Source organism: Neolamprologus multifasciatus, chromosome 7 (genome assembly GCF_963576455.1).
Source record: "Neolamprologus multifasciatus chromosome 7, fNeoMul1.2, whole genome shotgun sequence".
Classification (NCBI taxonomy): domain Eukaryota; kingdom Metazoa; phylum Chordata; class Actinopteri; order Cichliformes; family Cichlidae; genus Neolamprologus; species Neolamprologus multifasciatus.
This window is the reverse complement of record NC_140445.1, coordinates 37,489,011-37,510,674: the sequence shown is the minus strand read 5'-3', so window position 1 is coordinate 37,510,674 and position 21,664 is coordinate 37,489,011. Positions and strand designations below refer to the sequence as shown.

The 21,664-nt window shown below is 41.0% G+C and overlaps 2 protein-coding genes across 5 annotated transcripts in view; one reads left to right on the top strand and one right to left on the bottom strand.

Moving 5' to 3' along the window:
• Positions 1–4,247: 4,247 nt before the first annotated feature.
• On the bottom strand, positions 4,248–12,039 carry LOC146514746 (uncharacterized). The gene is made up of 3 exons (XM_085168393.1): positions 11,723–12,039; positions 4,450–11,611; positions 4,248–4,338 (listed from the first exon to the last, which is right to left on the bottom strand). Exon 2 carries the CDS (start codon positions 10,742–10,744, stop codon positions 5,033–5,035), a length of 5,712 nt encoding a protein of 1,903 aa, XP_085024519.1. The 5' UTR covers positions 10,745–11,611; positions 11,723–12,039; the 3' UTR covers positions 4,248–4,338; positions 4,450–5,032.
• Positions 12,040–20,831: 8,792 nt separating this feature from the next.
• dcc (DCC netrin 1 receptor) overlaps positions 20,832–21,664 on the top strand; it is a 389,213-nt gene continuing 388,380 nt past the window's right edge. For 2 of the 4 annotated variants that reach the window (XM_085168991.1, XM_085168990.1), the window contains exon 1: positions 20,832–21,649. In XM_085168991.1, the coding sequence (XP_085025117.1) occupies positions 21,523–21,649 (127 nt within the window). In that variant the 5' untranslated portion in view covers positions 20,832–21,522. The remainder of the gene's footprint in view (positions 21,650–21,664) is intronic. The other 2 variants (XM_085168994.1, XM_085168992.1) reach the window with 1 other exon arrangement.

Below are 21,664 nucleotides of genomic sequence, written 5' to 3'. Positions count from 1 at the left end.
ATTTCATCTAGAGTTGCTATATTAAACATTTCAGACTAAACATTTGTAAGCATATTTTTTAGCATATAATATTGTACTTTATAAATGCATTATAAATATCCACAGCTATCAATCAGAGTTTTGTTGTAGAGTGTAAAGCATAACACCATTTATTAATAATAATTCATAATTATTATTATCAATAATAATTATTATTAATAATAAACATTCATAAATGCCAATGGGGAGTCTTATTGTAAAGTGGTACTATTTAAATGTGCTCAGGTAGGCTGTTTAAATTACAATAGAAGTTGGAACTTAACCCCAGCATCATCACCTGAGGATACGTTTGCATATCTGGGACACACCAGACACTTTAACAAAATGTCAGCATTTGACACCCTTAAAATAAATGATTGTTTATTGAAAAAACACAGAGCCCTAAGGGACATGAACTGGAGTCATACAGTAGACAGTACTTTGCAACAGTGTTGAGTAACCTCATTTTCTTTTACTTTAAAGGAGACAAACATTCTTGAACATTTTAAAAGTGGTCTTGAGAAATATTTCTCCAGGCTTCTGAAGAACTTTCTCCAGACATATTGGCTGCTTTTTCACTTACTTCAGTCCTCATTTTCAGACTCATGTTTTTGTTTGTTAAACCACTTAAAACTGAGATGAAAGTCACATCTTTAAAAATTAAGAAAAAACTGAGCAAAGACCTGGCACATGACACTGAGAGGTGGTTCTATAGTTCATCAAAGCTTCATCAGAAATTGTCAATATAAGAGTTGTTGTCAAGAAGCCACTTCTGAGCCAAGAAAAGCTGGAAAGGGCAGAGGTATGCCAAATTACTGAAAATTAGTGACATCAAATCTTATGGATTGATGATTGCAAATTCTATTTTTTTTTTTTTTTTGCTTCTAATCATCATTAATACATTCAGAAGAGTTAGGCGAGAGGTACAACATAGAGTGTCTACAGCCATCTGTAAACCATGGTGGAGGCTGTGTCATTGTTTGGAGCTGTATACAGCTATTTTGATGGCATATGGAAACCAACAAATCTAAATTGCAAGGTTGGTCAAAGTTTTTTGGCTTATAATGGATTTTTGTCTTCCAGGAGACACAGTTGCATAGACTTTCATGATGATGCTGTGCTCAATTTGCACTACAGCTGATATCAGTACCACAGAAAGCTGGGGTCCATAAAATACACCAGCTACAGAGTTTTATATATTTGGTGGGTTGCTGTTCAATAAAAGGCAGGGCAGAATTCTCTCCTTTTCCCATCTTCATTCCTGTGCCTTTCACATTCCGGCTGTCTGTACCTCTCTATCCCCTCCCTCCATCCATGGCTGAGCAGCATTGATTAAAGTCTCAGTCCTCTCCTTTCTCTCTGTTTGCCGTCTCTCTGCTGCTCTTTGTTTTGCAGATACGATCCGACTTTCAGCCGACAGACACAAACAGCAGCTTGTTCTAGTCCATTTAGCTGCTGTTTGGACCCAGGCTACATTACAACCTTATCAGGGGAGTCTCTGGCACACCACCGCTGCTAATAAACTGATAACACCTCTGAGTATTGATTCTGGCCTCAAACAGGCCAACTTTATCCTACAGTCTGGCCAACACCGATAATTGCCACCAGGAACTGGTTTAAGATTTTAAGGATTTTACATGTTTGAAACATAAGACTGTGTATTTCATATTCCTGCCATTTCACATTGACAAAGCCCATCAGTTAGGGCTGAGATTGATTTTCATTGGTGTCAGTTCATCTGTAGGAACAATAAACTTGCAGGGACTGAAAATGTGTTGAAAACAAAAGATAATATATCACAGTTGATGATAAACTATGTCTTCAGACGAATTCCACTGTCGTTATGTAAAACAGCTGGAGTCTGCAGAACAGAACTTTTTTTTGAAATTTGAAAGAAATTTCAAATTTCAAAGAAATTTGATGACACAGACCACATACTGTCAATACCAGCTCTACATTTAAAATATGGTACTGAACTTTTCTGCCTTTATTATTTTCATTGGTATATAAACCAATTCCAGAAAACACTGGACATGTAAAATGTGAATAAAAAAAGAATGCAATGATTTGTAAATTTCATAAATCCATATTTTTGTGTGTGTGTGTGTGTGTGTGTGTGCGTGCGTGTGTGTGTGTGTGTGTGTGTGTGTGTGTGTGTGTGTGTGTGTGTGTGTAAACAATAGGGGCACAGGCAAGACAACATTTAACTATTAATCACAATTTTGCTAAATAAAATTATCTGGCTTGCAAGAGTCACATGATGACCATTAACCACTGCTCACCCTTGATGGGAGAGCACGCTTGTTTCGAGCAAGGAACAAGCTCACAAAGAGCACGCACATTTTTTGCCACCTGGGGAGCGAGGAGCTGCAAGTACGGTGTACAGTGTACACTATGTCTATAGCACACAGGAGTATTTCAAATAGGACAAAATGCAGATTTTACCACAGCAAAATTATTGTATCTCTACAAGGATTCTGGATCAGCACCATGATGAAAACTTGTGGCCATAGTATGTACAGTATTCTGTAAAAGGCATAAAATGTCACTGTATGTGTGTGTGTGTGTGTGCGTGCGTGCGTCTATGTGTATAGATTTTTTTTAATTATTTCTCATGGTATAACATTTTCCAGACATGCCCTGTGAGGACACGAGGAGGAAACAGTGACAAAAGGAGCTGTGTGAGGTTAGTGGATCCCTCACCAGCTGGATTAAAAAGAGCACAGGTAACAATAACACATGTACCAGCTGTTGCATTGCAGAGTTATTCAACAATAAAAACAATAATAAGTATAAAAACAATAAGTCTTAAAGACATAAAGACCTAGATGACCTCTAATTTTCTGCTTCTAAATTCAGATAAATTCAGAGGTTATTGTACTCGGCCCTGAAAATCTTAGAAATATGGTATCTAAGCAGATTCTTACTCTGGATGGCATTACCTTGGCCTCCGGTACCATTGTGAGGAATCTTGAAGTAATTTTTGACCAGAATATTTCCTTCAATGCACATATTAAACAAATATGTAGGACTGCTTTTTTCCATTTGCACAACATCTCTAAAGTTAGAAATATCCTGTCTCAGAGTGACGCTGAAAAACTGTAGGAAGTTTTTCCTTCCACTGTCGCCAAAGTGCTTGCTCGTACAACACGTTCTCACTCCCAAACCGTAACATTTTACGCTAGGTGACAAATCGTCAACATATTACGTTTTCGGCTACCCACCACGTTCCTAAATGACGACCTCAGAAAAATGAGGAAATATGAGAACCGTATGGACTCAATCCACACATGTTCGCTCTTTTTCTTCAAATCGCTTAGAAACACGCTATTTAACATCATTAAAGTCCTGGTTAAGATCAGGAAAAGGGTTATGGTTAGGGCTAGGGATAAGGTTAGGTTTAGGGCTGGAATACAGGGCTGGAACGTCTATTACCGCGGGAGCGTCATTGCACTGGATTCCAGCCATAACCCGCCACGTACCATAAGAACGCCGAAGGTCTCCTTTCGCGTTCCTCAGGAACACCACGGAACGTCACAAAACGTCGGCATGTTACGCCTCGGGAGTGAGAACGGGCTCGCTCGTAAGGTGTCATATGATTGTTGGAGGGGGTTTATTATTATAGGATATTTACCTTACATTATAAAGCACCTTCTGGTCATTATTGTTGTGATTTGGCGCTCTATAAAAAAATATGAATCGAATTGAAATCAAGTTATAAATATTTGATATAATAATAAGATATTAAGATATAACCTTTTTTTTTTATTTCAAATTGGACTGCTCTTTGATGTTTTTAGATTTTTATAAAATGTGATTTTTAAATTTGGAGCCCAGTCCTGCTTGTGGCTGTTTCTGTTGTTTCAGTATCACATGAAAGATGAAATTCTGCTGCTTTGGGACAGATAATGGTGTTATTATTCTATTCTATTCTATTCTATTCTATTCTATGCATTAGCCTTCTTTGAAGGATGTCCGTGCTGAGTGTTAGAGAGGGTGAAGAACTCAGTGTCTCACATGAGACTGAATCAGAGTGAAGTCTTGGATGTCTCCTGGATGCCTTCCAGTTAATGTGATTCAGGCATGTCTAAGCCAGCTGACAGACCTCGCCTGCATGTCTGTGGTCTCCCCCCACCCGAACATGCCAAAAAAAACCCTTAAAGGTGTTCAGCAGGCAACCTAATGAGGTTGCAGGCAACCTAATGGGACTGCCTGCTGTACCTCTTAGCTGGTGTTTCTACTCTGGTCGAAAGAATCCACGCTTCGTACTGATGTCCACAATTCTTTTATTCCTCTCACAATCATGGAGCACCGTGAAAACTAGAAACAAGTAAAATAATATCAATAGCACATATAATATTCATCTCAGCCACTTATTTAGTTTCACAAAGTGCACAAGTATTAAACAAATAACAGCATAATGATTTTTACCGTGTACGCCTTGAAAATCCAGCAGTAGAAAAGTTGTACATTCCAAAAAAGTCCGCCGTGTTACCGTTCTGTCTTGTCTCTCCCGCGCACAACTTCCGGTTCCCGCGACTCACAGGAAGTGACTACTTCACAATAATTTTTTAACAGAAACATTTCTTATAAGAAAGATGTATCACTGGATTCATAGATAATCTTTTCCTACTGCAAATGTACACAAGCATGAGAAGCAAATAAAGAAAACAAATAGAAAACAATAACGATCTCAGACGCGCTTTGGTGTTGTCATGGCAACCCACACAAACATTTCAGCATCAGCTACACTCCCACCAATTACCTTTGATTATTACAACTGTGAACGTAAATACACTGGCATTGCTCATTAAATCAATGGTAATTCCCAAGAACCATGTTGTTGTTTTAAAACACTCTTGCATTGACATAAACAATATTCTTTTCTCAACAAATGAATTCAACAATATGAACAGTAGAATTTACATCTCCATAACATGTGCATGAAGTACAGCATAATGACAACTTCTATTTTAGAAGGGAAATCTAATCAATGAATGACATTTTCCCAATTTTAGCTGTTTTTCAACAGGACCACTAATTTCTGAATGGGTCTCTGAATGACGGAGGGTTGGACGAGGCGTTCGCCTCCCTTTCCTAACTTCCGATCACCAGTCTGGATTGTCACCTTCCGTACAAGTCCATCATCATCCTCATGTGCTTCCACAACCCTAGCGAGTTTCCATTCATTGCGAGGAACATCTTCCTCTTTGAGAATCACGATGTCACCCACCTCCACATTACGTCTTGGTGTATGCCATCGCTGTCTCAGAGCAATATTGGCCAGGTATTCCTTTCTCCATCTGTGCCAAAATTGCTCAGTCAGATACTGGACCCTTCTCCACCGTTTCTTAGCATACAGGTCCTCCTTGACAAATTTACCTGGAAGTGGAAGTGGGATTGAGGATTTCATGGTGATCAAGTGGTTCGGTGTGAGTGGCTCCAAGCTTTTGGGGTCATTGATGTTATCAACAGTGAGTGGGCGGTTATTCACGATGCACATAGCTTCATAAAGGAATGTCCTTAATGAAGCATCATCCAACCTTCCCACACTGCAGGCAAGGACTGTGCTCAGTACGCTTCTCACTGTCCGGATTTGACGCTCCCATGCGCCTCCAGCATGACTAGAGTGGGGCGTATTCATCTGGAAGTCGCACTGATTTTCTGCTAGGTATGCAGTCACTCTTTCCTTATCAAGTTCTTTCAGAGCCTTTGCCATCTCGTTTCTTGCCCCCATAAAGTTAGTTCCCTGATCAGACCTAATGTGCCTAACAGCTCCACGAAGGGCAATGAAGCAGCGCAAAGCGTTGATGAACGCGTCAGTCGTCAAATCCTCCAACATCTCTATATGCACTGCCCTTGAGCAAAAACATGTAAAGAGGAGGCCGTACCGTTTTTGGTCTTTGCGACCTTGTTTGGTGTGAAAAGGACCAAAGCAGTCCATACCACAATAAGTGAATGGTGGTGTGGGATCAACACGGTCACTAGGTAGATCTGCCATCCGTTGCTCCTCTGGTGGCGCGCGGGCTCTCCTGCACTGTACGCACTGCCTGATGTATTGGGCTACAGCCTTACTTCCACCAGCGATCCAGTAACCATTGGCTCTCAGTGCATTGAGGGTTTGTCCTCTGCCTTGGTGTTGTATCTTGGTATGATGGTGTGCAATGATGAGGTTTGTAACAACACCATCTTTAGGAAGGATCACTGGGTGTCTTAACTCGAGAGGCACAGATGCCTTCCTCAGTCTTCCTCCTACTCTCATTATGCCATCTTGGAGAAATGGGTCTAGCTGAAAGAGTTGGTGGTTGCAAGGCAATCTTCCTAGTTTCTGGCTGAGCGTGTTTAACTCCTCTTGAAAAGCATCTTGTTGTGCAAGCTTGACGAGAGTCTGTGCAGCTTGCTTTCTCTCTTCCACGTTTAAAGGCTCAGCAGTCCTGATCCTCTTTGCCAGCCGCTGGATACGAGCAATGACGTTGACAGCTGTAGTCCATCTTGAGAACCGCAGCAGATGCTTCTGGATGTCAAACTGCCTTGCTACATCAACCTTCAACACCTGAGTAGTCTTCACCTCTGGGTCCCCCACCAGCAAATCTGAAGTAGCCTGTTTTGTGGCTATCTCTCTTTCCCATAGAAAGCTGGGACCAGAGAACCAATTTGACTTGATGAGGTCAGCTACTTTGAGGCCTCTCGAGGCATGATCAGCAGGGTTTTCTCCTGTGTCAACATAATACCATTTCCGTGCATCGGTGTTTTCTCGAATTCTCTGCACGCGGTTTGCCACGAACACATGGAACCTTCTTGCTTCATTATTGATGTAACCAAGCACGACCTTTGAGCCTGTCCAAAAATATTCGTCATCAATCTTGAGCTCTAGCTCCTCCCTTAACATGCTGCTCACAGTTGCCGAGGTTACTGCTGCAGTTAACTCAAGTCTCGGTATGGTAACTATTTTGGTTGGTGCAACCCTCGCCTTGCCCATGACCAAGGAGCAGAATACCCTTTCTCTGCTTACCACTCTGATGTAAGAGCACTGGCCGTACCCTTGACTGCTTGCATCGGAGAAATGATGAAGCTCGGCTCTCTGAATCTCACCAAGGCTGTCAGGTATGAAGCATCTTTGAATTTCAATTCTTTCCAGGTTCTCCAAATCCTTCATCCAAGTCTCCCACCTTAACTTCAAGCCTTTGGGTAGTGGCTCATCCCACCCTGTGCCTCTCTGACACATCTCTTGCAGCACTCTTTTCCCTTCAAGAATGACTGGGGCAAGAAACCCCAAAGGGTCATACAAGGAGGCCACAATTGAGAGAATCCCTCGACGCGTTGCTGGTTTCTCCTCAAGTGACACCTTGAAGGAGAAGCTATCATTTTCAATGTTCCACCTTATACCTAGCACTCTTTGAACTGGTAAATCATCGTGATTAAGATCAACATTCTTTACCTCCGTAGCACGCTCTGCAACATCGACAGAGTCAAGGACCTCTCGGCTATTGGAGAGAAATTTGTGAAGGTGCAGCTTTCCTTTGGCACACACGGCTTGGGCTTCTTTGACCAGTTCAATTGCCTTACCCACCGACTCTACACTTATGAGACCATCGTCGACATAGAAATGCTTCTGGATGAAGCTAGCTGCGGAGGGGTACTCTTTCTCACATTGGCTGGCAAGGTGTTTCATGCCATAATTGGCGCAGCCAGGGGAGGATGATGCTCCAAACAGGTGAACCTTCATGCGGTACTCTCTGGGTTCAGAGTTTGTGTCTCCATTTTCCCACCAGAGAAACTGCAGGTAGTCTCTATCATCCTCGTTCACATGAAACCTGTGGAACATTTTCTCAACATCACACATGACTGCGATGGGATGTTTACGGAAGCGGCACAGCACGGCTATTAGGCTATTTCTGAGGTCAGGTCCTGTTAGCAGATGGTCGTTTAAGGAGGTGCCTTCATACCTTGCAGAGCAGTCGAAAACCACTCTGATTTTGCCTGGTTTTCTGGGGTGGTAAACTCCTTGATGTGGGATATACCAGACTTTCCCCAGCTCTGCTTGGTTTTCCACTTTCTCTGCATCTCCATCCTTGAAGACACCTTCCATAAATCTCACGTAGTCTATTTTGAATTTGGGATCTCTGTCCAGCTTCCTCTTTAGATGCTTCAGCCGTACTAACGCCAGCCTTTTGTTGTCTGGGAGATGCGGACGTGCTTTGAAAGGGAGAGGCATCTCCAGGTGACCATCCTTATTTTGTTGGATTCTGTCTTTCAAGATCTGCAGGAAGGAAATATCTTCTTGAGATATGCCTCTGTCACCAGGTTTTGTGTCTGCAAAATCGGACTCCAGGGCCTTGATGACAGCAAATGGTGTTATGGGTGGCACCTCTCTGACAGACACTCGATGGCAAAAACCAGTCACATCTTTAGCCTGCACACACTGTGGTGCGCTTCCCACAATACTCCAACCAAGGTCCATCTCAATAGCATAAGGCTCATAGTCGCCCCCAGTGATGACCCTTCTTGGAATTAATGCTCTGGAGCAGTCGTATCCAATCAACAATCCAACACCACAGTCCATCAACGGGGGTATCTCCTGGGCCATGCTTACAAGATGTTTCCATTTGTTGGCTGTCTGGCAAGTGGGAATATGTGTGCGGTCAAGAGGAATGAAGTCCCTTGTGTAGGCAGGAGGCAAACTGATGGAAACATTAGAGGAAAATCCTCTAACTTTGAGCTCGCATACTCTTTGACTCGTCACGACTGAGTCTCTCCCCATCATGGTGGAAAGTTTAAGTTTCACTGGTTCCATTGTTGCTTGTAGCTTTTCGCACACCTCCTGATCAACAAATGTGTGACTGCTTTGAGTGTCCAATAGTGCATACACTAGGGTTTCAGTGTCCAGAGCACTAAGTGTTGAGATCCACACTGGGACTATCATCGACGTACTCCCACCTTCACCTCCACTCACACAGCATGATAATGACGACGTACTTTCTTCAACTGCGCCTTGTGTTGATGCTGCTGTAGAACGATCTTCATGCAATGGCGTTGGGTGACTCTTTCTGCATATGCCACACATGGCCCTGTTCCTACAGTCTTTAGAATTGTGACCCTTTCTTAGACATGCAAAACACAACTTATTTTCAAGTATGCATTTTTTCTTATCCTCTACAGACATGTCCATAAGCCTCTTGCATTTATGTATGGAATGGTTCTCACTACAGCAAATACACTGGCCATTATTGGAATTTTGTGTTGGTGTGGTCCATTTCTTTGGTTTCCCTGCATCTCCCAACTTGATTTCACCAGGGTCAGATTTGGCGGTGGAGCTTGATGGAATTGGGGGTTTCACATTTGTGGCAAACGTGTTTGCTTTTGAACGCTTCATCTCTCTTGGTGGTGCCTCTGCCGAGTGCCTTAAGGCATGTAAGGATGACACTGGATTGCATGCTATGCGTGACTCCTTAGAGATAAAGGAAGCAAACTCTTGAAAGCTTGGATAGTCGTTGCCCCGATCTAGCTGCTCTGTGACATAACGGTTCCATCTAGATGTCACCCAATCAGGAAGCTTAACTAGTATTTTCTGATTCTCCTCACAGTCGTTAAGAACCTGTAAGCCCTTTATGTGAGGCATGGCATTACTACATGTTTGGAGGAAATCACTGAACTCTCTTAACTTGAGATATTCCTTTCCACCAATCTTCGGCCACCCATTTAGCTTCTCTCTGAAAGCCCGCTGCACTACAAAGGAATGGCCATATCTAGCATTTAACCTATCCCATGCTTGTTGATAGGCTTCTTCATCTTTTCTGTAGAAGCTGCCTTCAAGAGAGGATTTTGCCTCACCTGCTATGTACTTTTGCAGGTAGAATAGCCTGTCTGCAGGGTCAGAGCATCGTCTCTCTATGAGGGCTTTGAAGCTTATGCTCCATTCTGTAAACTTCAGAGGATCGCCCGAGAATACAGAAGGTTCTGGAGTTGGCAAGCGAGTGAGAGCTAATGACTCTTGTAGCGATTGGACCAATGATGTCTCGTTTTGCACAACCTGCCGTTCTTGATCTGGGATGTGGTGAGCGAAGGGCTGAGCATCACTCACTTTGCTGAATCGAGGACTGCGTGTCCCATCCCTTCCCTCTTCTTCAGTGTAGACATTTAGCTTTGCCTGAATTACATCAATGTCCCTCTGATTTTCAAGTTTTCTCAACTGCTGACGTTGAGCTTCGATGGCAGCTTCCATATCAATTTCGGCTCTCTTTGCAGCCAGCTGAGCAGCCACTTCCGCCCTCATAGCTGAAATGCTAGGTGACTCTGAGAGATGGTTAGAATTGTGACAGCTGGGTGCAGTAACTCTGGAGGCTGTGGATCCATATATGGACCTAGCGTATTCATTATCAAGTAGCATGCGTAGCCTTGATCTTTCTGCCACCGTGTCAAACTCACCTTCGTCTTCAGTCAGACGCACTCTCATCAGCTGCAGCAAGTCGGCCGTCACGGCTGAGCATGCATCGATCTTTCTTCGAATTTCTTGACTTGGTGAGGTTTGGAGTCGAATTCTGTCATACTGTTCCTTTAATTCAGACTCTAGCTTCTCAGCCTCATCCATCATATCATACATGTCACTCTCAGAGCATACTTGCTTTAACCTTGTGCGAATGTCTCTTACGTTGCTTTTCCATTTCTCATATGTTGCTTTGAACCTCTTCTCCTTTTGAGTTAACTCTTGATCTTTCAGTTCCTGCATCTTTGGCGTTAATCACCTTTCACGAGAGGATTTTCTTGTTTTTGTCTCAGATTTCTCGGACACTACACTTTTTTCCTCTTCCAAATCAACTGCATCTTGTACTTCTGACATAACATCAGGGTGACTATGACCATCTTTAGACATTTTCAGACTTTAAAGGGGGTATCTTATGAAGAGGACAAGATATCTAAGGTAATTACAAGAATGGAATGGATGTAATAGGCGGAGAATTATTAAAATTAACACAAAGGCACTTAGATTCTTACGTATGACAGCAAATAAATCTTCAATTTCAGCCTTCATGAAGCTTGCAAACAATAGGTAAGAAAACAACAATTTCCAGAACTTTCACAGATTGTCCTTTTTTTTTTTTTTTTTACACAGTCTGAAATTTGAACACTATTAATTTCTTGTCCATTATAGCAAATTTGTAGCTCATGTTCTATCCATCAACTCATGAGGTATAATAACTGCGCAATATAGCCTGAGGACTCACGCTTTAGCCTGAAACCGCTTCTTGGAGTGTCCGCTGAATCTGCAGCTCCCGATTGGTTGTTACAAAATGCAAAGCAAGTGTCCACTGAAGCCTGTAGCTCGCTGCAGGATGAGAAGCAACTGATACCTGTAGCTTGCTGCAGGATGAGAAGAACTTCGCACACCGAAGCCTGTAGCTTGCTGCAGGAGGAGAAGCGCGTTGCAAACCGAGACCTGTAGCTTGCTGCAGAATGAGAAGAGCTTTGTACACCGAAGCCTCCAGATGGATTGGGCCACGTTTTCACTGTTTCTACTCTGGTCGAAAGAATCCACGCTTCGTACTGATGTCCACAATTCTTTTATTCCTCTCACAATCATGGAGCACCGTGAAAACTAGAAACAAGTAAAATAATATCAATAGCACATATAATATTCATCTCAGCCACTTATTTAGTTTCACAAAGTGCACAAGTATTAAACAAATAACAGCATAATGATTTTTACCGTGTACGCCTTGAAAATCCAGCAGTAGAAAAGTTGTACATTCCAAAAAAGTCCGCCGTGTTACCGTTCTGTCTTGTCTCTCCCGCGCACAACTTCCGGTTCCCGCGACTCACAGGAAGTGACTACTTCACAATAATTTTTTAACAGAAACATTTCTTATAAGAAAGATGTATCACTGGATTCATAGATAATCTTTTCCTACTGCAAATGTACACAAGCATGAGAAGCAAATAAAGAAAACAAATAGAAAACAATAACGATCTCAGACGCGCTTTGGTGTTGTCATGGCAACCCACACAAACATTTCAGCATCAGCTACAGCTGGTTCACTTCGATGTGTAAAAGCAGATCCTATTGATAGTCTGATTTCATTCACTACAGCTCGTGGCCAAAGGTGAGGGTAGTGAAGCAAGTAGAGATCAATCTACTTTTTAGTTTTTATTATTTAAAGGCATACAGATCTTCCGAATGGGAATTTCATTTCCAAGTATGTACTTATTAGACACAAGAAACCCAGTCTCATTATCAGTCTTTGCTTGATGGTGTTGTCTAAACATTCATGCCCCTGCCTGTATCCCAACCCACACATGAACACAGAAATGCCTATATCTATACAAAGACTGTTAATGAGACTCAACAAGGCAAGTATTGCAAAAGACAAAAATGCTAAATGAGCACTTCTCTATTTTAAAGTGCTTAATCTTGATCATTGGCAGTCGTTCTCACTTTCTATCGTGTATGCAAGGTGAAATCTTAACACCACCTTTTGATGCAATACTTCTTAGCAAATGTGTTTTATTTCCCAGATTAGGTGTCATTAAACACATCACTGGGGTTGGCTCCATGAGGAACAGGAATCTCACTGATTTTACATTTGTATGGCGTGACAAGTGATGTTGATGAGCAACATTTAACCAAACCTGATTAAACCTTCTGCTTCCAAATTGTAACTCAGTAGATCACTGGATTACATCATGATTAAAAAAGTTCCAACCAAAAGCCACTTGGTGTTGTTACTTTTCCCTCCGTCTCTGTCTAGATGATACAGAAAGTTAATTAAAGTAATTTCTTGTGTGCTAACACTGTGATTTTGCACTGCATGTGCTGCATGAGGATGAAGCTCATCCAATTAATTATCCTCCATTAAAGAACTCATTACATTTGGAGCTCTTTGTGTTTGTCAGAGTGTGGTGACGAGTTTGTGTTGAATTACGTGAATTAGCAGCCCAGACTGTACTCTACAGTGAGATAATTACTTCCAGACAGTGAAGTACATATCCTCAGCTTTGACAAGGCCACACCTGTGCACATGCACATTCAAATCTCAGTACCAGAATTCACCTTCTGCCACATCAATCAGACCTTACAAGACCTGCAAATGTAAGGCCCACAACCCAGCATGTGTAATCAGACAGGGTTGTGGTTGCTTAGCTGCTGCCTAAAGCAGTAAAGGTAAGAGCGTTGAGCTTTTCTACTGCTCTGTGAAATAAAAACAATGCAAGCTTTATTAAAATGTGTTAAATTATTCAACTGTTGTCTAAGAGTTTGTGTTATTCTAAAATTACAAAAAGTCCACTCATAAAAAGGTAAAGAGCTCCGTTTCGTCTTTGTATGACATTTAAACATGCAAACAGATAATTAGTTTTTCTGTTAAAGAGGCAAACTAAACTTTCTTTAAATTTTTAATTATATTTGACTTTTTTTTCTTGAAATAGAGTAATAGGGAGTGATTGGCCAAGGCCATTGAAATTTGAAATGTGTGTGTTTTCTGGCATCCAAGTGACCTTTATGGATTGCCACTCCTCACCTCGTTAGACAAATACTAACAAGACACTTGAGCTGACACTTCTATATTTCACTGTAAGACTCTATATACATCAGTTTTTGCTCCATAATTTGTGCATTGATTAAAATAAAAATACAGATCTACCATTCTGAAACAAAGATCAGGCTTGGGGCGGTTAGGTTTGCATCTACACCTTTATTTGGAATTCTCACATATTTGGCAAAATCTTATAAGAGAAGAATGCCCAAATGCACATTAGAGCTGAACTAAATACTTATTTTTGTTTCTAAAACCATGCTTGGTTAGATGAGTTTTGAGGCAACCTGCATTACGTTTCGTCTTGTTTTATATTGTTAGTTCTCTGTCTTGATTAGTCTTGGTTAGCCTTGTTTTGTTTGGGCTGTGTCCACATCCCCTAATTACTTTGAGCGTTTTGTAGGCATTAAGGGAGCTGCTCTATGGTTTAAGTCTTACTTCATGAATAGGAGCTTCTCTACTTATTCCTCAGCTGCAGCACCTCTTACTTTTGGAGTTCTTCAGGGATCAACCCTGGGCCAAGGGCAGTTTTATTTTCCTCATATATATGCTGCCCTTGGGCTCTATTTTTAGGAAATATAATATCTCTTTCTGCTGCTTTGTTGAACATTAGCATCTGCTGTACACTCTGTGTGGGAAGAAAACGTCTTTCTACAGCAAAAAATTAAACTTCAAATCTGAGCAAGCACCTAGCAAGCCGCCATGGGAATGTGAAATTCACAGAGAAACCCCCGAATCCCTCCAGTGACATGACGGCTGCGGCACCAGGCAAATCTCCGGCTGCTCCACTCCTGCTAAACAGGTGAAAATAGATTTAAGAGTGACAGGACTTAGTGCTACTGAATCTTTGATTGTATTTATTTATTTTTACTTGCATCTATTTGAAAAAGTGAGTATAAACACAAAACATTATTTTATCTGGAATATGCAGATAATAAGTTTAAATGTTAAACAAATTCTTCAAGTCAAAGACTGTTGCATATAATTTAATGTTTGCTTGGTTCAGTGTGCATAAAGTCAAAAGATTAAAACTAATAAAACAAGTTTTTAAAGTAACTAAATAATAAAGTAACTAATTACTTTTGAAAATACATAATCAGTAAAGTAACCGGATTACTTTTTGGAAAACGTAATTAGTAACTAATTATTTTTTTCAAGTAACTAACCAACACTGTCTGGAAGTCCTAAAATCAAAAAATGTGACGTGCCTCCATGGGTGGTTGAGAATTACTAAGCTAATATCCTGTGAGACTTCCAGATACAGATGATAAAACTGCTAATGGCTAGCCAACTGGAAATAGTAAAGTGGGATAAGCATATGAAGAAAGCCTGTAGTGATATATTTAGCTATACCAAGTGATAGAAACATCAGAAGGAAGAAACAGAAGAAGCTTGAGAGCTGAGAGAGGTGTTAGAGAAGATGTGGGAGATAAAGACAACAGTGGTCCCAGTGGTAATGACCCCTCCCCCCCCAAAAAAAAGAACATATGGGGGGGGGCTGATTGGACCTAATGACAGTGGGCATGTCAATTATGAAGGACAGAACCTATATGACAAAAAGGTTTACAGCGGACACAAAAAAAACAATGTGTAAATACCACCAGAAACATGGAAAGCTATAGGTTACAACGTGAAAGAATTTGTATGTTGTATCATAACACATCAGCTGACTAAACTTGAGGGTTTGGACCATGCTGGAAATACAGATAACACAAGGATGAAGAACTTTTGCTGTCTGTAAAATTTCTGGACATTAGGTCCTTGAACTAAACCTTACAGGAACTTAGAGCAGCCTAAATGTAGATTTAGAGCCCTGAGAGGACTAACAGCAGGGAAGAGAGCTGCAGACTTATGATATGTTTTCATGAAGAAGTCTGTGGACATCTTTGTATTTGTCTTCAGCTTTCTGATCCAGCAGCATGTAGCTGCATCAGAGACTAAAAATCTAAAGCAGTACGCCATGTGTGGCTATCTGAAAGCACACACACACACACACACACACACACACACACACACACACACCATACTGTCTTACTCTGTCTTCACAAACCTGGTTTTTAATTTCCCGTCTGACATTAATATCCGTTCGCAGATGAACACACACACTCACACACTCTGGGGTTTCAATGTCCTCAACTGCTGTGTTGGTAGATCTGAGATGCTGATGAAACAGAGGGGGAGAAAAGGTAATCTAACCTGTGAAAGGAAAAGAAGTAGAAATGATAAAAGTACAGGAAATATTCCTTTCCATCAAAGGAAATATTCTCAAAATTTGCAGGCATCCACCTGCTACAAGACATCACTTGTTTGAACTTAAACATATAAATAATCATAATACAAGGAGACAGGCCGCAACTTGGCCAATAAATGAATGTGTAAGTCATTTGAATAAGGAAAAAAATGTAAATAAGATGATCACTTGTCATCGCAGACATCCCTGCTATGCCATTAAAACCGCTCTGATCCTTTTGGTGATGAGCACAGATGTCCAGTGGGGCCCTTCGTCTAGTTCCAAGGAATGCTTTGGACTGATCTGAGTTTTAGTTTTTTAACACCTCAGTGCATAAACTGTAGCCAAGGATTATTTTTACAGCCTCACTAACAGCTATTTGATTGGCATCAAGTTAACTTTTAGCTAAGCCATAAATGTCCACATTTGGATGTGATGCTAGAGAGTTAACAAACTGCATCGATTTTGTGTAGGCTTTCCTGTCATTTCCTAAGCCTTTTCTCAGTTTTAGTGACAGGTCTGGGTGCTATGTCCTGCTGAGGGGGGCTGCTGTTGCAGCTGCGGGTTGTCTTTATAACTTCGCCCTGAATGCTGGGACCCAATGGCTTGCCAGCAGAACATTGGACTTTAAAAGTGGCCACCCTCTGAGAACCCTGGCTGTAGAGCAAAAGATCTGTCATCTGGCTTTATCCACATCTGTCGTTGCCACATTCTGTTTGCTGCGGCAAGTCAAACCACCTGACTGAAACTAAAGTTAGTGGTTAACTATTAGATTCTACATCAGCGGTAAGATTAAAGTGGAGACTGAAGTTATGCATAAACTTGACTCACAAAGAATATTTGCTATAGAAATTTTGAGCTAGAAAAAAAACTTCCCTATTAACAATAAATCAGTCAGTTCAGGAATTCAGACGTAATCAGCTGGTCTGAACATTTCAGGGAGAACGCAGTCAGACCGCGATTGTGACCTCTTAAAGAGGAGGAGGAGTGGGCAGCAGGCTGATAAATACTTGCTATCAGCTGTATTGTGTTCTAATTGGCTTCTATTTGAGGGTTTTCAATGTGAAATAAAGAGGGCTTTGTTGGACAGCATCTCTCTCTCTCTCTCACACACACACACACATGCACACATGTAGAGGGCTGCAGTGTTTAGTCTGCTGTGAGCTCACAGTCTGATAATCAGTAATTAGGTAATTGTGTGTGTGCAGGTTGTTATCAGGCTCATAGTGAGAACAGAAGCACACACTGATCTGTGTTTGTGTTGATTTGTCACCTGAGCTGTGTGTGTGTTTGAGGCGTGGGGTGTAGATAAAAATGGTCGCCAAGTGTTCTCAGAAAGTTTTTTAAAGTTGAGCGCATTTGTCAGGCAGCAATTGTTTAAGCGTTGCTACTGTCTCCATGCTCCATGCTCACACTCAAATCTTTGACTTCCTGTAAAAGAGTGGATCAGTTGTTCAGTGAGGTGTCCACATATGATCAATAAGTCCAAGGCTACAGTGAGTGTGTACTGCAACGTTATAATCACTGAAAGAGACGTGCGTGCAATGGATAAATTATCTATATGAGCCACAAATTTCCACTCCATAAATGTAAAAATAGACTAGTTTTCTATATTTTGCAATGTTTGCATAGTTATTTTACTGAGGCTGCATAAAGAAACCAGTTGTAGTAAAAAGTTTTTTTTTAAAAAGGGTTTGGTTCGGCAAAACATCCAAGAAATTTGGAGAATAAAGTTATAGATTTATGAGGAAAAAACATGGAATTTCTACAATAAAGCTCAGTTAAGTTGTACTTTTTACAGTCACTCAGCATAGTCATCTCAAAGCCAGCTGCAAACACAGAGCAGCACTGCGACTCAAGACGGAGGACTTATTTTAATGAATATGAGCTTGTAGTTTTCTGCCTAAATCATATGATTCAAAAGACATTTTTAGGTGTTCATTTAACATTTTGTGTGGATTTATGGTACCACAAATTCAAACAAGTGAACTTTATTTTTTAACTTTGAAAAATAAAGCACTATGATTTCAGGCCAAAAGACCCCAAAACTCTTTTATTTTTCATTTGTTTTTTTCTCATGAATTTGTCTCCTTTTCCCCTGTATATTTGTTTTGGAGGGCCCGATGACCATCGGTTTAGCAGCAGGTATACCATCACCTTGATTTTCTCTATTGTTGTGCTGTTTGTGTCGCTTACAAATGACGTCACAGGACTTCCGGCTGAGTTGCTTTACTGACCCCAAGCAGACTGACGTGGAAATCAGTTGTAAAGAAAAATGACAGAAGCACAACTCATTAACACATCTAATTAGCCAATCAGATGGCAGAGCTAATTGCATGTAGGTATGGTAAAGACCACCTGGTGAAGTTCAAACTGATCATAGGATGGGGAAGAAATATGATTTAAGCAAGTTGGCAGGGTTGGTGATGCTAGATGAAATCCTCTGAGAATTTCAGTAACTGCTGATCTGCTGGGATTTTCCCACAGACAAAATACCCAGTGAGAGTCAGTTCTCTCGGTGAAAATGCCTTGTTGATCCCAGAGATCAGAGGAGAATGACCGGAAAGTTTTGAGCTGATAGTAATGAAGCAAAAAGTCAAATGACCACTCATTACAACAAAAGTATGCAGAAGAGCATCTGTGAACACACAAAACATGGACAGATATAGTTTTGTGGTGATCATCAGTTAGTTTTGCATTGTGTGCTGCAACAGACTTGTTGTATTCCTCTATGTCTGTGTGGTGGAGATGTCCTCGTTTATAGTGCTGAAACATTCCTTCATAGGAGGCCTCTGAGGCCACACATGTACCTGCTTTTTGTTGTAGGTCTCAGCACAATGGTGATGAGTTGTGTTCACCAAGTCCGGTAAGTTACCGGTATGTCATCTTTTTTTAAAGCCCACATGTTGGTGTAGTTTGGATAGTAAAAGCTTTAAATGTGTGTGATTAAAGTCTCCTGATGTGATGAGGAATCTTGTTCACTGATGCCCTGGTAGAGTTCACAGAGTTCCTCGCTCTGGAGGAATGTAAACAGCGATGAGCATAATAGATGTAAATTCCCTCGCAGGTAGAAGGGTCGGCTTAATGATAATAAACTCCGGCAGTGGAGAAGAGTGTTTGTGCAAAACAGCAGCATTTCATCACCACGAATCTCTCATGTCACTTACTGGGGGGTCCAATATGGCTCTAATATAGTGCAACTAATAAAGTGCCCATAAACTACCTTTGATAAAACAACTATTAAAATAAAAACTAGGCATTCACTATATTAAAAAAAGTCACAAATGAAATTTGAAAGAATATTAGTTTTTAAAATTTGAACCATAATTGAAAAACTTAAAATGATTTATTATTTTTTGCCTAGTGTGTCTCAAAGTTGGTGCTTAGTGGACAAAAAATGTGGCTTATTGTTTTACTTTCTGTTATCTGTTTGCTAACAAGACTCAGGGTCTGTGCAGCCACAGCAGCAGTCACAGTTGTTATGGAGATGCCTCTGCTGTCAGCCCATTGTGACCTGCTGTAAATATGAAACCACAGTCAATTCATCCTGAATTGAGAGCTGTGGATGCCTCTTAAACCGGCAGACATGGAAACCAAGTGTTTTCTAGTGCAAGGCATCAAAGAAGTGCTCAACAATATTGTCTTATATAAAAAGATAAGTTGAAGTCTCTTAAACAGCTATAAAATTATATTTCTACTAAACAAAGGACTTCCATCACTAAGAACCTTTTTTTCTTTTTGTTCTTTGCAGGACCTTATGATCATTATTTACACCTTTAGGATGGATGTTTTTCCTCAGGGAGCTGGGATGATTTAATGATGCCTGCCCTGGTAAATGATTTTAATCATATCATCAGACTGTGAATGAGATATATCTCCATGCTCAGTAATAAAGCTGAAATTGGTGCCAGTTTTAAATGAAACAGCTTCCTTTGTTTTGGTCCCAGAGAAAAGTTTTCATGTTTGATCAGGGTTGTGTCAAATTTGACTTTGGTTTGAAAACATGAAAGCTACTTTTGCCTGTTGTGTGTAAGTAAAAATGATGCATTTAACTTACTCACTACAGGAGAGCTCAGAGAAGCAAATCTCAGCAGTTGGCAGCCATCTTGGTAATTCCTTTTGCTTAGTATCTGCTAACTACATCTCAGCCACAGTGCCATAATATCTCTGTTGTTTATTGTTTTGTTTTAATGAGTGCCAATGAAATTCTGCCGAAACTATTACCACAAGGGTGTCAAACACAAGGCCCAGTGTACAGAATGGGCACAGCAAAGACTCCAGTCCGGACTTTAAAATATATTTAGAATTTAAGTATTACAGCTTTTTTTTCCTTGATAAAGATCTAAGTAACAGATAAACAATTAAATAACAGTAAAGTTCCCTTTTCACTAAAGGTTAAAAAAAGAAACCAGAAAACAGGACATTTTCTGTAAATTTACACATTTATTTCTTATATTTTATGCCCACATAAATACTGACATAATTCTCTCATTTACTACAAGAGCATTTCTTTAGCATGGACAAAAACTAAGAAACACTGTTGAAACTACATACCTTTTTTATTATGTTAGCACATGTGTATTTAAACGAACAGAAAGAGCAATTTCACCGGTCCGGCCCATTTAGGATCAATACTTTTTTTTAGTGTCCATTTTATTGATCTTGTAATTCCCATCATTGTAAAAATTGGAAGATGGTCACTTATGTCGTCAATCAGTCTTATTTTCAATGTAATTTGTAAAAATGTTGTCTATGAGAGTTGCACAATGTGATGTGATGCAGTTTCTTTGACATAAATACACATAATAATAATAATAATAATAATAATAATAATAATAATAATAATAATAATAATAATAATAATAATAATAAATAACAATCTGCATATCATGATTTTATATTTATCGTATTGCACACCTGTGATGTGATGGAGACTCTCTTCCAGCTGTGACTGATGTTTATATTCCCTGTGTGACCAGAGAGGGCAGGAGAGTTCAGCTAATCTCTCCCCGCCGTTCTACCTGCTCTGCCGGGTTCCAACTCCCGCTCCGTCCCGCTCCCTGATTCTACTCCCGCTCCGAAGTTTACCTCCAGCCTCTTTAGATCAATGGCTCCATACTCCAACAGGGTCTCTCGACCCTCTCTCTCTCCAGCTGTATAGCCCTACAGAGAAAAGAGAGAGAGAGAGAGAGAGAGAGAGAGAGAGAGGGGGGGGGGGGTTCGACTCTTTCCCTCCACCCTCCGCCTCCCCCCTCCTCTTCCGACCCTCTCCATCAGTTCTCCCCAGCAGACGGAGCAGACCTCCGGGAAGGCAGCGCGGATTTTAACCATCCTCTCATCTGTTTGAATGGGAAGAAGCAGCAGCGTGCAGGAGTGATGGAGACTCTTCACTTGTAGTTACTGGAACTTATTCTCGACTCTAAAAGGACGAAACTGATCTGCATTTGTGTATTTTGGAAATTCCTTTCCCTTTTTCTTTTCTTTGGGGGATCCTAGCCCGACTGGGGATCAGGGATATTTTGGGGAGAAGAGAAGCTGTTTTACCCCCTCTCTTTCTCTCTCCTCACCATCCTCCTGACTCACCACACTGTGGGTTTTTTCTCCTTTATTTTTTATTTTCTTAATTGACAGTTGGATTCTGTTGAGGATTTGAAAACAAAAACAAAAAACACTGAAAGAACAGCGGGATTGTGTGTGTGTGTGCGTTTCTGTGCTTCCACGGACTCATCGGGACTGGAGCAGGACAGCATGGAGCGGGTTTTGGTTGGATGTATCGGTGATGTTTGGGAGCTGCTGGTGCTGAGGAGGAGGAGAACAGGAAGACTGTACCTGCTGCTGCTCTGCTGGCTGCTGGCTGCTCACACCACAGCGCACGGTGAGTGGGGGGCGG